The sequence below is a fragment of the Notothenia rossii genome, assembly GCF_949606895.1.
Source record: "Notothenia rossii genome assembly, chromosome: 10".
NCBI lineage: Eukaryota > Metazoa > Chordata > Actinopteri > Perciformes > Nototheniidae > Notothenia > Notothenia rossii.
In genome coordinates, this window is record NC_136908.1 from 58,603,388 (window position 1) to 58,621,344 (window position 17,957).

General features: G+C 42.5%; 1 protein-coding gene across 1 annotated transcript; it reads right to left on the bottom strand.

Annotated features, from left to right (window-relative positions):
* Nucleotides 1-466: 466 nt before the first annotated feature.
* Nucleotides 467-17,536, bottom strand: LOC307021867 (YY1-associated factor 2-like). Its single transcript, XM_079654376.1, has 4 exons — nucleotides 17,363-17,536; nucleotides 16,957-17,082; nucleotides 4,955-5,110; nucleotides 467-4,115 (listed from the first exon to the last, which is right to left on the bottom strand). The coding sequence occupies exons 1-4, from the start codon at nucleotides 17,386-17,388 to the stop codon at nucleotides 3,863-3,865; spliced, it is 561 nt and encodes a 186-aa protein (XP_079510502.1). The 5' UTR covers nucleotides 17,389-17,536; the 3' UTR covers nucleotides 467-3,862.
* Nucleotides 17,537-17,957: the final 421 nt, after the last annotated feature.

The window sequence follows — 17,957 nt, forward strand, 5'->3', positions numbered from 1 at the left end:
TACATTTCCATCAAGTGTGGGAAAATCAAGGTGATTGACTGTAGTGGTGGATCAATTAGTTTGTAAACCATACCATATACTCAGAACTATTGTAAGCCTAATCAGGGCTATACGATTTGGAAAAAATAATAATTGCGAATAGTTTGACTGATTTTGCAACTGCGATATGTAGGCTACACAATATTGGGGGTATTGATAAATGACATCATTATCCAATAACATTGATAATTCAATTTTTTAAGGAGGATTAAAAATGTGCAGGAAAAATTTCGAGTAGAATATGATTTGTTGGCCGGGATATTGTTCTTCATCGTGTGCAGTGTGTGGGAGAGAAACTTTAGGATTTTAGCCTTTGCCGACCATTGACATGCACAGAAACGTATATAACACTCTACAGGAAAAGGGGAAAACCCTAAGAAGCATGAAAGGACCTCATTAAAGCTTTAGGAAAAGTGAAACGACAAAGTTAAATGATATCTTTTGTTTACATTTTCTTACTCAGACATGTAATAAACAAGTTCACACATTTTTAAAACAATTGAACATGGCAAAGCAAGACACAAAATAAAATATCAACAGGTGACAACCAACATATATTTTAAGTGTCTTTCAAAATGTTGCCACAAACGAATAACAGATGTGAGTCGGGACAGTTCTCACAGGTCCACACAGCTAGTCCCAGCTAGTGGTGAACCCCTGAGATCTGCCACACACGAAACGATGCTAAACAAACTAAGAGACAAAGCCTGTCCCACAATATACCGAGACCGTAATATTATCATGCCATGACAGTTCTCAGGATCTGTGCTAAAAATGTTAAAAGTAAAAATCTGGACAGTAACACTGCTATGATGGATAATACAACCACATCAAAACATTGTAGTACAATATTTTTTTTAGAAATGTTTCTCTACAGGTTTCATAAGTTATCGTGTTGATCTATAGTTGTTCTGCTGGGGGTTTAGTATATTTCTAAAGCTCCCCCACTTTGCTACGTCAAAATGGAAGAAGCGGTTTTCTTAAGTCCGTCACACCGCAGGCCGTCACATTAATTGTGCGTGTCCAGAAGTCAAAGCCCCATTTTTCGTTGTAGAAGCACCACGCTTTGTCCGAACTGGGTCCACGGTGGGGGCCAAACAGCATGAGCCCCCTCTGGTCGTCCACTGTGGTGCTGAGCAGGTGCAGCGGAGATTTAAAAAGGAGTATACCGGAGTCTTTTAAAGCCACTGTCCCTTAACTAAACACTACATGTAGTTGACAAATAACCACTTTCTTTCCGTCTCTAAAACAAACATTTCCATGGTAAACCTGACTTTTTTTTTCTTCGAGAAACATGAATATGTATGAAGTACTGTTCCTGTATTTGCATCGATATATCTCATTCTGTGGAGGTCAATCCTGTCTGGACGAAGTATGGACAAAGTTTCAAGACTGTTATTAACAACAAAGCTGCATTAAGTGATTTTCTTTCATTAGCATGACTCTGCAAAGAAACCCACCCCTGAGAGACAGATTGTAGCTGTTATGGCTAATATGTTAGCATTGTATTGCCTTAAAATCCTTTTGGATTAGCGTTTCTAGTGTGATTGGTCATTGTTAGCCCAATATCTCTGAGCGCTTGACAAGAATCTGGTGATACAATCCGATTCGTGATACAGGTGTAACAATTAAATACTGTCGTGCTATTAAAAACACAACTCTATGACCAACAAAAAAAAAGTAAAAAGAACATTTGTAGTTTTTTTAATGCAATCAAAACAGCGGGATTTGCATTTATCACAGTCCCTGCATCACCATACATGAGAGCACTTCTACCAGTGCAATCTGAGCCACACTGGCTGCGTGTAAAATATTAAATTAAGATCAATAGTGTTTTTGACGACACTCAAGTGTAATGACATTTTTTGACTTACAACCCTAATATTTAGCCCATGTTTAGCTCAGGGTTGATCTGTACCTCTATCGTAGCGAGTTAACTTCAATCTTCTGGGATATCATGTTTACCAGGTAATTTAACAACAGCTTGTCAATAGACTATCCATTGCTGCCCATGGATAGTCTGTGGTTGGTCTATGACAGGGATCACCAACTACATTTGTCCAAGGGCCAACATTTATCCAATAGACACTTTCTCGGGCCAGCGATTTTTATATATAGCCCAGCATTTTGAAGTTGTTGACCGGAGGGAGAGGGGGGGGGGGGGGCTAGTGGAGCACGTTCAGGTACTGCGGAGCGCATAAAGCTTAGCAGACTCTCCGCGCTAACAAAGGATCACTTCTTCTTCAGGGCAGGGAAGGCTACGCAGTACGCAGTCTACTGTCCCGCAGCTGCTGCCTCTCTGTTGGACTCCGGTACAACCATACTTTCCAACCCTCCCGATTTTCGCGGGAGACTCCCGATTTCATTGCCCTCTCCCGGTTTCCTCCCGGGGTCATATTTCTCCCGATTTCTGACAAAATCAGATTTACTCAGGACTGTTTCCACTCGGACTTCAATACAGCTACACCATTGTTTGGTTTCCATGGTAGCGCGTCTCTTTAGTAGCGCGCGCAACTGAAAGTCTGAGAGGGTGAGGAAGATAGTCACAGAAAACTGAACAAGAATCGACAACTCAATCCTCTGCTCACTCCTTTCCTGTAAAACAGGTCCAGCCCACACATATGCTCCATCAAGGAAGGTGCTACAGGCCGCAAGGCATACAACTACAATAAGCATGTTAATGTTAATCTAATACAGCTCCGGCTGGGGTCTCAAGGTTGGCAAGTATGGGTACAGCACATTGCTCACGAGACGTTTTAAAAACAAAAATGAGTGGGGGGCGAACGCAGTAACCACTCCGCCAATGCCAGTCACCCCCGGCGTGCGGACCGGATGAGAATGTCTGGCGGGCCGCCAGTTGATGGTCACTGGTCTATGAGGACATCAAAACAATGAGACTAGCTAGAGAAATGCTAATTCGGTACAAAAAAGGAAATCACTTAATGCAGGTCTGCGGTTGTTGTTTATATTCTGCACAATTAATGACTGCGAACGTAGAATAACAAAACCCTGATAGTATTTCTAGCACATGTGACGTAAGGGGCAGCGTAGACTACCGGTATAATCCTTTACAATCATATTCTGCACCTTTACCCACACCATATAAAACAGGGCTTTTATCAAAACCTGCCTGACGCCCTTATACAGTCATAACAAGCATTACCTGAACTAAACATCCCACTCCGAACATTACCCAAAAGCACCAAATGGTGCCCGGCAATGCTGCGTCAAAAAAGTCCCTCCGCAGCAGAGGCAGTCCAAGAGAAAAGGCTGGGAGTAATGGCGAGCAGGAGCGAGGGTTTTGCAGTGAGGTTGAAGGTTCAGCGTCGGGACACCGAGTGCGAAATTCAGGGTTTATAACGCGTAGGATTCCAGACAGAGGCGCAACGTTCCACATGGGGGAAGGATAGGTCACTCTGCCGGCCACTGAAGGTAAGGGTGGGCTGCACATTTCGAAAAAGAAAAGGGCAGGAGTATCTGAAGGAAAACCTCACAGGGTCCTTAAAGCTCGTCCAGATTATTCAGACGCATCTCAGGTCAGTTCTGAGGGAGTTCTTCGTCAGAATAAAACTGTCTTAGTAAGTATTCTAGCAGACAGCGCGCAGGATCGTCTCCATTTACAACAAATGTCCAGGAGAAAATGTCTAAAAACGTCCAAGACAGAGCAAAGGTCTTCCATATTGCTTTCTAAAGAATCATTTAAACGTTCTAAATGGGATGTGTTTTGGTCACAGTTCCTATATATCCAAAAGAAGGTGATGCGCAGCTCTCCACCTTGCCTGCAGATGAGATGGGTGTGGAGGGGGGAGGTTTGGAGGTGGGCTCAGTGGGACTCTCCGTTGACCGAGCTGCCCTCCCCTCTGGGTGAGGAGGAGCGGGAGAGCCCCTTCTCTGTGGTCTCTGAGCTGGAGCCGTTCTGGCTGTGGGGGTCGGCGGCGGCCACGGTGCTGGGCGGGGGGGCCGCGGTGGACGTGGGCTTGACCTTCTCCTTAAAGTCCGTGATGATGACCGTCAGGTCGCCGACCGTCACCTCCAGGTGCTGGGCGCTGCTCCGGTCGATGTTTTTTAACCTCGGCCTGGTGAGGGAGGGGAAATGGACGTGAGAGCGAGATCAAAACCAAGCTGTGACAGTATTTTCTAATCTATTTCTTTTGAAAATAGTCTTGTATTAGTGACAGACAACTTACAGATGAATACAAGGGAGTCTGTCCTTTATGGGGTACCACTTTACAATAAGACTACCCTTATAAAAGGGATTACGAATAGTTTTTAATTCATTTATTAATTAGGTTGTGAACACTTTATAGATCATTAATAAGCTTTTATAAGACATGAGATAAACAGGGCAACTGTCACCGGTTGCTTGCCAAATAGTGAGCCCACATGTATCTGTACTGCTAAGCCTTATATTGGCTACCTAGCTTACTTCGTCTCCTTCATCAGCCAGCATCCTTGTTATCTGTTGCTCACTGAGTTGATTCTCGCTGAGTAGCCAATATAAGGCTTAGTCATCTTGCCAAATAGTGAGCCTGTGTTAAAACTGGTTTATAAATGGTTCTTAATGATTAATAAAGGGTTTACAACCAAATTCATAACATAATTATAAACCCTTTATGAGGGTAGTCTTATTGTATAATTTTTCGCAGCCATTTCCTTAGCCACTTACTTCATAATGAGCCAAATCAAAATACTTGTGTATAGACGTATTCCTCTTTGATTCAGCCATGAGTGAAAGCACCTTGATCTGTTTTTCTCTGAGACACTAATATGATTTTTGTACTTTGTGTTTCCCACCGTCATCAGGTTTATCTTTTGAAGCCCTTCATGAAATATGACAACCTCCCGTCAGGTGGCAGAGTAAACACCATCCACAGTTCCTCCTGTTTATCCATGCGTCCCTGATATCTCAGTTTACCTCATCTTCTTGTGACTGTTCTTCTTGAGCGCCGGCTCCCTGTCGCTCTTCTCCTTCTCTACCTTCTCCTTCTTTTCCTTTTTGGGCTGCGAGGGCAACACGAACTGCTGAGTTACCTGCTGCTGAGAGACGAGCTGGGAGACGGGACGAGGCTTCCTGATCCGGGGGGAGAGGAAGGGGGAGAGACAGAGCGAGGCAGATTAATGAGAGGGAAAATCACAGTGAGCACATGGCTCCATGCAAGCGCAGCACCGTAATCAAGAGGCAATAATCACTGCCAGCGCCGGTTAGGATGGGGCTGCGGAAGTGTTTTTAACACCGGCAGCGAGTGGCTCCACACACTGAGGATAAACCCGTATTCAGCCATCTGTGAGACGTGAACCTGCTCAGACTTGTTCCAGGACTCGCAGTGATAAACATCATGAGCTGAGGGAGCTTTCTGTGAAATGTACAATACTCACGTCACCTAGGAATATTAAATATTTTAGATTGTTGCTTTTAATTGTACGGAAGAGGATTAGGGCCACATTATTATTTATTTTTTTGGGAGGATTTGAAAAAAAAAAATTCTGACTTTAATCTCAGAATTCTGACTTTTTCCTCAGAACAAAAAAAAAATGAAAAAAACTTTAAAATCAGAATTCTGAGAAAAAAGTAAGAATTCTGAGATTAAAGTGACTTTTTCCTCAGAACAAAAAAAAATGAAAAAAACTTTAAAATCAGAATTCTGACTTTTTTCTCCCAAAAAGATTTGTTTTTTTGTTCTGAGGAAAAAGTCAGAATTCTGAGATTAAAGTCAGAATTCTGAGAAAAAAGTCAGAATTCTGACTTTAATCTCAGAACAAAACAAAAATGAAAAAAACTTTAAAGTCAGAATTTTGACTTTTTCCTCAGAACAAAAAAAAAATGAAAAAAACTTTAAAGTCAGAATTCTGAGATTAAAGTCAGAATTCTGAGAAAAAAGTCAGAATTATGAGATTAAAGTCAGAATTCTGACTTTTTTCTCCCAAAAAGATTTATGTTTTTTTGTTCTGAGGAAAAAGTAAGAATTCTGAGATTAAATTCTTTTTTTTCAAATCCTCCCAAAAAAAAAAATCATGTGGCCCTAATCCTCTTCCGTACTCTTCCGTATAATTGTCTATTGTTTTTTACTGGTACTTGTTTTATGGTGTGTGAGCTGTGCTGTGTGATTGCTGGTATGTTTATTTGGCTGTACAGCACTTTGGTCTGGAGGTTTTAAAGTGCTTTATAAATAAAACTGTATTGTACCGTATCACACTGTACATTTCTTACGTTAATATCATAATGAATAGGAATACACCGTTATATATGATGTATTAAACACATTTATTGATATATGTTATGCGGTAAAATGTGCCCCTTTTTTACATTGTATTATGTATTTATTGACATGGTCTGTCCATATTAAAAAACATTTATTTTTACAAGCAGTTAAACTAAAACAAGACAAAGAAACATCTCATAACCGATCTTTCTATTTATTTATTTTGAAACATGCACAATATGCATATGTTTGTTAAATATTTTTATTTTTGCTGTATTTCTGTTCTCAAATGCAGCAACTGTTACAATAATGCATTCCCACCACAGGATAAATAAAGTATTGATTCTGAATACAAACGTGCAATACAAATGTTAAATTGTAAGTGTGCAAATTACACTTAATTAATATTTTATAAAAATAGCACTCACATTTTCATAAAAATTTTCAAACCCAGGGAGAATTGTAGTCGTTTATCCGAAATGTGGAATGAGCTGATTCTCCTGCAGTTTGTGTATTTAATAACTCAAGGCGTGCAAACAGCCATGAAGTATGACACCTGTGGGTGCTTCATGTAACAAACAGTCGTCACTCCTTCATGGAATTGATCCCTAACTGGATTACCACCTGTGTTAGTTTAAAAGCATTATTCATGATGGATTTCAGGTTACGTACAAAACACACAGAGTCATGTTTTTGCTGCCTTGCTCTGAAAGTCATGTTCTAGTGACGTTGATGCACCTTCGTATACAGAACGCTTCATTCAAAAAGCAGATCTGAGAATAGAACTCGTTCTCACAACACCTACATGTTCTTCCTCACAGGCACATTTCGATCCTCCATGAGTGCCTGCTGTCTCAACATCGATGCATTATGCAACCGGTCTGGCAAGACTTTGCACGCATGAAGGCTGCGATCGTATTTCTCTGTGTGTGTGTGTGTGTGTGTGTGTGTGTTTGTGTGTGTGTTTAGGGGCTGGCAACAGTCCTAGCTTAGAGGCAAGTGTGTTGAAAAGGCCATCTGTTGAGAGAGAATACACTATCTAGTGCCTGATTTTCCACGGGCACACACACACACACTCGCACATGGACACTGTTGTATGTATGAATGCACCTATGCACATCGTAGCATGCACACACTGCACCAAAAAGCCAGAGTGGGGTAAACAAATCAGAAATGGGTGCACATGCATGCTTCACACCACACACACACACACACACACACACACACACACACACACACACACACACACACACACACACACACACACACACACACACACACACACACACACACACACACACACACACACACACACACACACACACACACACACACACACACACACACACACACACACACACACACACACACACACACACACACACAGCCCATATTTCAAGCTATAAATCCACAGATTTCCTAACTCATCAGCTAGTTTGTGTGAAATTGGGATCACTAAAGTATATCTTATCTAAATTGCTACTCATAAAATGCACACTCTTTTTTTTAAGAATGTATGCTAGCCTAGGAGTGAATTGCAGCTTTCAAACACTGCACAGTAAATCAGCGTTATTCACTAACCTGCGTATGAACCCTTCGAGGAGTATCGCAATTACAAAACATTGGCCCCCAGGTGCTTCCTGAAGAAAGCGCCCTTTTGCACTTAATGTAATTATAAGGGTGACACAGAGAGGACTCGTGCACTGGACTTGACATCCATAAAACGAGCTTGAGAGCGTAGCTGAAAAAGAAAATGTCGTTTGGCCTTTTTTTTCCTAATTTTGGAAATGTATGAGCTTTGGCTGCTGGTCTTGTTCTCAGGGCAAATCTGTTGTTTAACAGTTCTGGGATGACCTAAATTGGGGCAGAGCTTCAAAGAGTGTCTCCCAGAGTTGTTTTTTCTTTTTTATCATCGCCTTCACAGAACATGCAGTGATGCTTGCGAGGCTGGAGTGAAATGCAAATGGGTCTCTTGGCCTACATAAGCGTCTGATAGGGAGGAGATGTCGAGATCCTCTGTCTTGTCAGCACGACGCTGCGGAACTGCTGACACCTTTTAAACAAAAAGAGGACTCTTTAAAATCCTCTGTATCGAGCTCCGGTAATCTGCAACATCCTTTCAGAGCAACACGATGAAGTAAATATGACTTCATTTAGCAAGACACACACACACACACACACACACACACACACACACACACACACACACACACACACACACACACACACACACACACACACACACACACACACACACACACACACACACACACACACACACACACACACACACACACACACACACACACACACACACACACACACACACACACACACACACACACACACACACACACACACACACACACACACACACACACACACACACACACACGATATTGTCTCCAAAGAATATCAACAAGACGAGCGTTTGTAACCCTTTGGGATTTTTTAATTTCTGTTCAGGATGTCATCATGCACTTCCTGTTATTGACGGTTAGAGTTACAGATGAATTACTGCTGCCATTACCTCATTAATGCAGCAAACGGGTGCTGTGTGTTTTTGCTTGATGCACGATCAAGAAAGAAAGCCGCCTCAGGCTAATCACGCTCTTCTCTATTCAAAACTAAGACTGGCTGCGCCCGAGAGGCAATTATTTTGTACATTCTGTCTTCTTCAAGTGTGACAATGAAGTAGGTTTCCACTAATAGAGCCAGCTCAATAACCTGGAGGTGAGAGAGGAGAAAAGCTGATATGACGGTGAGGCAGAGCAGCAGGCCTAAACAGAGCTGCCTCTGTTAACCCAATCAAACGGTTATTATCTTAGCACTTAGGCCTCCATCTGGAAGCCGAGTGTGTGTCTGTGTGTGTGTGTGTGTCTGTGTGTGTGTGTGTGTGTGTGTGTCTGTGTGTGTGTGTGTGTGTGTGTGTGTATTGATTCCAACAGGAAATTCTAGGCCTAATATAAGAGCCCTATTCTTTCGGACATTAATACAGCGTGTTGAAAATGTTGTTCTGATCAATATTTGCTTTATTCCACAGCAGCTAATGGAGACCCTCACTGGGAAATGAGGACGTTACGAGCGCTTAAACACGCCAAATGCTTTTGTTCCTGAAAATATAATCACAATGTCTCTGTTTTGGATCACTTTCTAAACAGGAAGTACTGTTTCATAATGTATCATTGCATGGGGAAATGTGAAAATGTCATGTCACAATGAAATCTGCAACCTACTATATTATCTCAAATGTCATTCACGTGGGCTTTAAATGGTACTAATCACTTTTGTTGCATAACAGATATGTGCATATCTTTGAGTCAAAAAAAAAAAAAAGTATAAATAAAGATAATCAAAAAAACATAAAATGTCCCTTCATGAATAAAACATAAACATTGTGTTAGTCTGTTCTTCGAGCAATTTTCAAAAGTCAAAACTTACCAACGTTTTTTATAGGAATTAAATATCGCCCCATCCTAGCTTTTTCTTTGACGCAATTTGTTCCGAGTTCACTTCTGCTCACGATCCATTACTTGGTCATTCTAACATTTCCAAAGCTTGAGTGCAAATAATTGAAAATGTTAACAAAATTGCAATACGAACAAGTGCAATATTCAAATCGCAGTTAGCGCAGTATTTGTTCATTGATACCATTCTACAGACGCAAAAAAACTATTTGTGCTTCAATTGAAATAATGCTGAGGATTATGAAAAAAACTGATCACTCGCTCCAATATCATGAGTCATATCGCAATATCAATATCAAATTAATCATTTTCTAAACCGTGCTGCCTTACAAAACACTCCACCACTTTCTAACAGACGAAGCGTGATTTCGTTTTGTAGCCACAAGCTAACGACACACTCCCCCTGTGCTGCAGGAGCTGGAAAGTACAAACGCTGCTAGTCATCCTGCAACATTTCACTGACGAGGAAACTCTGGCTGAACCTTCAGCAAACACAGAGTCTAACGCTATCTCTCTCCCTCCCCCTGCACCCCCCCCCCCCCTCGTCCGACCTCTCACTCCTCTACCAACAAAATAGTCGAGGAACCAGCGCTGCCAGGAAATATCTCCTCAGGTCCAGATTTGGTCACAAAAACAAATGTATTATGACTCAGGGCCACAGCGGACAAACAGGTCATCAACACCACAGAGTCACAGTACAGAGGGGGGGGGGGGGGGGGGGTCTGTTTATAGACCTATCATAATAACTTGCCTAAAGTGACTCTAAGTGCTCTCGTCTACTTACCCCTGCTGTTGTCCTATAGGGTCAAACTAGCCATTCCTATGTTTGTGTTCATATATAAGGGAGGTGTGTGGCGCAGTGGGTAGTGTGTTGGTGTTCGGATCAGGGGCTCACAGGTTCAAACCCCACTGCAGTCAGCATGTCGTTGTGTCCCTGAGACACTTCACCCCAAATTGCTCCTGTGGGGATTGTCCACAGTATTGAGTATGTAAGTTGCTTTGGATGAAAGTGTCTAACATGTAATGTAATCTTGTTAATGACCACTAGGTGCTGCCTTTAAAAATGATTTCAAAACAGAATCCGGACTAAATTTATGTCGCTGAGAATCCATGAAGATATGTTCCTCTGATCTTACCTGTAGTCAAAATAATTATAACTTTTTGCCTCGTTTTACTTTAAAATAAGGATGAATTTTGTGTAAATGATGTCTTGAGGACCAACTTCTTTAATTCCACACTTTGAAAAAGGGAGAAACCGTTCAAGTTTAGGGTCTATCCAATTCACAAAACTGTTAATATGAGGCGTACTGATGTGACTTCCATACTCAAAAACAAGTGTTTGAGTATTACATTGAAATGTAGGGCAGTCCATAGAGTTACGATGTATACTAGAGTATAACTATTAGCATTGCAATTATTTAGAGTGTTTTTAGACCTGACAGCTCTGCCCTTTATTCCAAAGCATTTACACTTTCAAAATGTAAACTGCTTCCATCCTAGAGCTGCGCGATGTATGAAAGTGTAGGATCCGTTATGATTTGGGCTGAATTTGTTCACAAAGCGTGCATTTTCTGTAATAAATCTTGTACAATCTTTTCCTTTATGGTTACACTTTTATGAAACTAGAGGTCAAACATTTCCCCATTCATCTAAGCTCTTATGTGTTCGTGTAAAAATGCTTAATGTAACACAGTCGTGCATTCCCAAAGACAGCACGAGGCTGATTTCTGCAGAACTGCTGGCTCACATTAGTGGAGAACACGGTGTGATGAGCAAACATCCCACAGGACAGCTGATGGACTGTGAATAAGCTCAGGAGTCCGCTTCTCTAAACAGATCTCATCCCACTGCTCGGTGATGACTCCACCATCGTTGTGAAATCGCTTCTTTTTTTTTATGCGCCGTTAAAGGTTTAGGTGTGTGTCGGGTTCTATCAGCGGGTCGTAGACTGCTCCAGGGAGCTCCTCCAACCCGATGATTAATGTCCCTCCTTGCCTGTACATGCTACCACCATACGCGTGTGTGTGTGTGTGTGTGTGTGTGTGTGTGTGTGTGTGTGTGTGTGTGTGTGTATGTATGTATGTATGTATGTGTGTGTGACAGATGGCTCTCTATGTCCTGTGGTTTATGACACCTTGTACAGCCCACTAGCCACACTATAGCACATTCTCCACTCTCTCTCTCTCTCTCTCTCTCTCTCTCTCACTCACTCTCTCTCACACTGCTCTATGTGTGCTCAGTGTGTGATGCATCAGTGTCAGCGCAGTAATTACAGGCTTATCACGTAGCTATAATCTCGAGCCATAGTGACGTGATAACAGCCAGCTTCATTGTCCCTGGTGTACACTCGTATGTGTGCTGTGACTGAGAGGACTTTTATGAGGATGCAATCATTTAGACAGGGCGATCAAACATTGATTGGTGATTTAAGTGTGTCATTTTATATACATTTATTCATATGAATAAAACGCGTTACCAGTGTCAGTCGCAATCATGACTCATAAAATGAGTTTTTTCAATAGTTGTTGTTGCATGTTGTGGTTTATTCTAGGCTCGGGGCTAAATAGAGCTGCAAAATCTTTTTTAACCATCATTTGAGATTTCACCAAACAAACCCAGCTATTTTACTTATGAGTGCTTAAGGGAATTAAAACACATGATGCCTCTGAGGGGTGAGTCAAATGTTTGGCTCTCTGCACGCTTCATGTAATCAGTTTGGGGAAATGAACAGTGACATTAACACGGCAGCTAAATGGCGCTACATTTCGGTTGCATCTGATAAATGAGCTTTCTCCTCCCTCCCACACATGTTACCAGCCAAACAACCAGATAGTGTTGAGATCTAAGAGGAATTGTGACCCTGTAAAAGGTTTGAAAAGGACGGGCAGCTAGGAAGCTATAGTTTTCAAAAGCATAACTGATTTGTAAGGAAAGGGTTTTATAGCCAAAAGGTAAGTGTATGCAGTATGTATGCACAGGCAGTGGAACGATATGGAAATATAACTAATTCACGCCGTGCATTTAAAACTGAAACATCTTCCTTCAGGCAGCATTTTAAATGTACGTACATATTAGTATTCCCCGGCAGTTACACACGACTTTACCAACGCAGCTACTTTGAGATGAAAAACAGACGATTCAGCCTTTTCTTTTTGCAACAGAACATTAGTACTAATCAGATGGCTCCAGCAGGCTGATCAGTATCTCATATAGATATCTTCTGCAACCAATCACTGCTCTTTCCAAGATGACTTCTTACATCCAAAACCCAAAAGATATTGGATTTCATTTGTTATGAAACAGAATCACATCTTCATCGTTGAGAGGCTGAAAAGAGCATTTTTAGACTATCTGGCACGAAGAACTACTTGAACGGTTGACCGAAAAAAAGTGTGCACCAACAACAACCGAGCCGATTGCGCAATCACAGCCCACTTTTTCAGTGTGTGCGCGGTGCCTGTGAACTGCGAGGGCGAGCCTGTGCGGAGGATGAGGAAAAACAACATCTAAAAAAGCAAGACAGATGCTGACAGTTTGCCAGCCAGCCAGAAAGCCTTGTGCTTGTTTAGGTGTGGCTGACAAAACGCGCATATCAGTCAATCTGTCACCGAGAGACGCCCTAGGTTAAGTTCAGCTCGTGGAGAAAGAGAGAGGCAGACAGAAAGACACCAAACAGGAATATCTGAGGAGAAAGGAGAGGTGGGGGAGCCGAAAGGCAGAGGGAGAACTAATCCGAACACGATCGCGCTCACTGTCCTGACCCGTGGAAATATAATGCTGCGGAACAAGCTCCTGAAGGCAGAGCGTGCACACACACACCGAGTGTTTCCCTGGCGGGGGGGGGACGGACTTGTCAGGGCTCAGCTGGGTGAACAGGTGCAGGCGAGACACGGGAGAAGGTCACAAACGGCGCTCTATTACACCGGGCTGTTAAAAACTCAAAACCTAAACACCGTCCTCAGCCAAATGCTACTGTCTGTCTCGGCACCACTTCACATGACACTTTCAGCTCGTTCCTGTTCTTCCAAAACGCCAGACGGGAGCATTAGCTCTGACACACGCCTCGTCTTTTTCTTTAAACATTAAGATGACACTCTAATCCGGTACAAGGCCTATAACGGGTGCAGTGGGAGGCCTTCTGGCTGAAGGACGCTCTGCCGCCGGGTGGGTTCCAAACTTGTGACCTTGCACTTATCAAACAGCCTCCTTTATCCGCCATTGAACTTTAATCTTTATGCTTTTCAAAAAAGGGGTTCAAAGATGAGATGGCTCTCCCACGTTTTTTCCGGAAAAGTCTCGAGGTAATGAGGCTGCGTGATATGTAGTGGTTCCAAAGCTCCTAGTTAGATGGCTTTAATTCAAAGCTGTTCACTTGATGCAGGAAAAACAACATCTTTTTCCATATTAATTCATCACGAATGACTGCATCACATTTGAAGCCGGTGTGAATTTCCTAACAAAAATATTAGCAAGTCTCACTTTGTGTTTCGTCACATTTGACTCCGTGGAAAAGTTTCCGAGCCGTTGACAGAATAAGCGGAACGTCGGCAGGTTCTCCTTCAGTGCCAATCTCCATCCCTCTTTACATTTCACTCCCCTTTTTTTTTTTTTTTTTTTTCGATAAGCGAGTCCAATCCTGCTGATGTATCCCTGCCTTCACTGCTTTCAATCAGCTGCCAGCTTCCAGTCCCTGCAGTAGCTCATCTCTCCACATCAGAGGAATTTAGGCAGCGAGATCTGCTCAGCCTCACCTTCATAAAACACTTATCTCCTGACGGCTACCTCCATGCTCTCCCTCCTGAAATACTCTCTGCCAATGCCTTGAAATGTACTTGCTGATCCTGTCAGAAAAAAAGTCCCATCGCAAGTTCATTTCTCTTCCACCGAGCCAGCGCTGGCTGTCAAAACCTGTGACCTTCAGGCGACGGGTCTCACCAGCGGACGCTCCCGTGCCCCTGTCGAGGAATAATTCATTCCTCCGCAGTAATAGCTCAGTCATGCTTGTTTAGTAACCAGCGAGGGAATTTGTCCTGTCCTACATTTATATTCTGCACGTGCTATGCCCTTTACCACCTTTGGCTTGCTCGCAGTGAAATCCGCTTGTCTGTTGTGTTCGGGTCATTAACAGCTGCGACCACCTGTGTGGCCATTTTGCTGCAGGATTAGGGCCTTCTGGGAAGAGACGAGACAAACACTTCAAACGTTTCCGCAGCAATGCAGTTGGGAAAGCATTTCGATATGACCTCCTCGTGGACGCTTTTTCTAAAAAATGTGTCAGCTGTGAAGCGTGGAATTCTATGTCCTTGTGTCCTTGCCAACTTCCCCCCCCAAAAATATACCCAGATGGGGGAAGACAAAGGGTGTCGCAGCTTTGGTGACGTGAGGATTCAGACAGGTTCTTGGCAAAGCTGCAGGCCGTTGTTTTTTTGAGTCCCTGGAGTGTCCTCAACAATCAACGCTCTACGGCAATAATCTGAACTCCTTTGATAACAGTATGCGTGTCGCTAAATCGCTTTGTTTGCACGAGCAGCAACTGTGCACTTATGAGTGCGATCAAGGGTGCGCATATTAGGAAATGTGCCTGTTTGTGTACCAATAGGCATGCAGTCATGGGTACAATTTGCATGTCGAGTGCATCTGTACGTGCGTGTGTGTCTTTGATGACAGCGGGCTGATTAAACTGTTGCATAGTAATGAGCTATGGCTGTCTGTCTGGCAGCTGCTCTCACAATCTCCTTTCACAACTAACCCATACACACACATACACACACACACACACACACACACACAAGTATGCAGAAAGAGGCGTAGAAGTGCATGCACTGACACGAGAAATACCCCACTTATGAAAAAGCATCAAAGCCCACAACTGCACTGATGTTGTTGTAGTTAAATGATTGAAAGTTGTGCTAATGCAGGATGATACATTGAAGAGGGAGCTCATGTAACACACACGGTTTCCCAGAGCTACACTTCCTCTACTTCACCCTTTGTTGCATTTTTATCCTGATGAGCCACTCAGGGATAACAGTCATTTCCTGCCTCAAATCACTGAAGTCAGGACAAGTAGCGGCCCTAGAACGCTCTGTGTGTGTGTGTGTGTGTGTGTGTGTGTGTGTGTGTGTGTGTGTGTGTGTGTGTGTGTGTGTGTGTGTGTGTGTGTGTGTGTGTGTGTGTGTGTGTGTGTGTGTGTGTGTGTGTATTTGTATGTTGAAGTGCCTTTGTGTGTGTGAGTTTGTGTTCCCTCATCGTCTGTTAGAAATATCTCCGGGGCAACAAGATGGATGTGTGGAAGTGTGTGGAAGTGTGTGTGCAGTGAGCCATCCATTTCCCTCATTTAATGGAGGTCAGTGTGTGTGAACACCCGGAGAAGAACATGGACACTAATGCACTGCTGAGAGTAGGGCTGCCCCTGTTTTGGTGTTAGTCGACTAAATCATTTTATATATTTTTCATGCTGACTTATTTCCAAGAACGGGAGACCACATGCTCTAAAGTGGTGTTTTTACATGATTCTTTATGGCAAAAACGGATATGTTGAATCTAATAAAGTAATCGTTATTCCACAAAATTGTATTGAGGATAAGGAGACTAAGAATTTCATTGGTAAAGGAAAGCCCCAGCTCAAAGAACACGTAGAGTTCAAGGAAAACACGGAGTAAGTAGTTGTTATTTAAAAACATACAGACATTATTGTAATTATCGTTGTTGCTGCACACTTTTTATTTAGTAGTTCTTAATGCCAGAATGTCTAAAAATGCAGTTTTTAGTCTATCAACGATGGAGATGTGATGCTTTTTCTCGGTTTTATAACAAATTAAACTGAATATCTTTTGGTTTTGGACTTATGAGACAAGAAATTGACATTTAGGATCTGGCATGTGCATTCTTGTAAACACCATTTTAAATGGAGATAAAATAATTGTTAGTTGCAGCCTTCACAATAACGTATTTCAGAGTATCTAGTATACATCACCTAAAACATACATGAGAAATACAATAAAAAGAACTGGCCTAAACCATGTTTGTTTACTACCTGACCTGTATAATACTAACAACGATAAGGTTTTAATTTGTCAAATAAACGTCAACTGTATCCCCTTACAAAGGCACACATTGGTAATAGGATAAAGGGGTGGTAGTGAGATTATGCCTCATTCTGTTAGTGGGGGCTGACTCCCAGGGGACCCCCACCCCCCTCAGCTTGGGAAGCCGCCATTTAAAAAGAGGTAATGTATATGAATCCATACCTTGTTGACGTCCCCTTCCTGACATCACACATCATGCACTTAAAAGCCTCTGCCGTATTCTTGTAGGTGCACACGCTGCAGTCCCAAAACCCCTCGTCGGAGGAGGGCTTCGGTTGACGCTTCGGCCTTTAAAAAACAATAAATGTACACACAAAATTAAAAAATAACCGAAGACAGGTGGTGGTGGTGGTGGGAGACAAGAGAGAGTTCAGCTTGCATGCACGAAATGTAGCAAACATCTGTGTAAGCCTACAGGATTTAGGAAATCATCAGCACGCACACACACACACACACATGCAGAGAGAGAAAAGAGAGAGAGAGAGACCGTGGAGAAAACCCATTTTTTTCCCGTGTCCGCTCCCCTCTCGTATCTTGAATTTTTAGCCCGTTTTAACTCGGTTTTTACCTTGTGGGACTCCTCTTGTCGCCCATGCCAGACCGGGGTTTCTGTGGAGATGCTGAGACGAGCTCAAGTCGTTTTATTTCCGATTATTTTACCAAAGAAAGCGATGCGCCCGTGCCGCTCGGCTTCCAGCTGTCGTGGAAACTCCGCTTGGGAGAGGGTCACGTGATTCGCTCCGGCCAATCAGAGGCAGGGTTACTTCCCGAGGCTGACATTCCTCTTGATGAATCTATGCCGCGTTCATGTACCCGCTTGTAGGTTCGTACCTCTGTGTAACGAGGGTGTTAAAAATCCATATTATGGGGGTTATTATGACTAACATGACGCGGTTTGAAAGCTGATTCTAAAATAAAGCAAGATATACACCTTACATTAAGGAAAAAGTCAAATTGAAACGGCTGATATCCGTTAATGCCTTTTAAAAAGATAATACATATTATTTAAAAGAAAATTAAGAATATTATTGTGCTTTAATTTGCTATATTAAATACAAGGATGCCACATGCATTAAATGGCTATAAATGGTTATTTTCTCAACATAGAATCCCATCTTTCTTTGTAGCAGTTATCTCTTTATCCACTCTCCTTGTCATGAGAT

Excerpts from the sequence above, each read along its gene's own strand:
- LOC307021867 (XM_079654376.1), bottom strand. The coding sequence starts at position 17,388 with ATGGGCGACAAGAGGAGTCCCACAAG. Across the intron at positions 5,111-16,956 it reads AGGAAGGGGACGTCAACAAG|GAAGCCTCGTCCCGTCTCCC; the intron begins GTATGGATTCAT and ends CCCCCGGATCAG. Across the intron at positions 4,116-4,954 it reads AACAGTCACAAGAAGATGAG|GCCGAGGTTAAAAAACATCG; the intron begins GTAAACTGAGAT and ends CTCCCTCACCAG.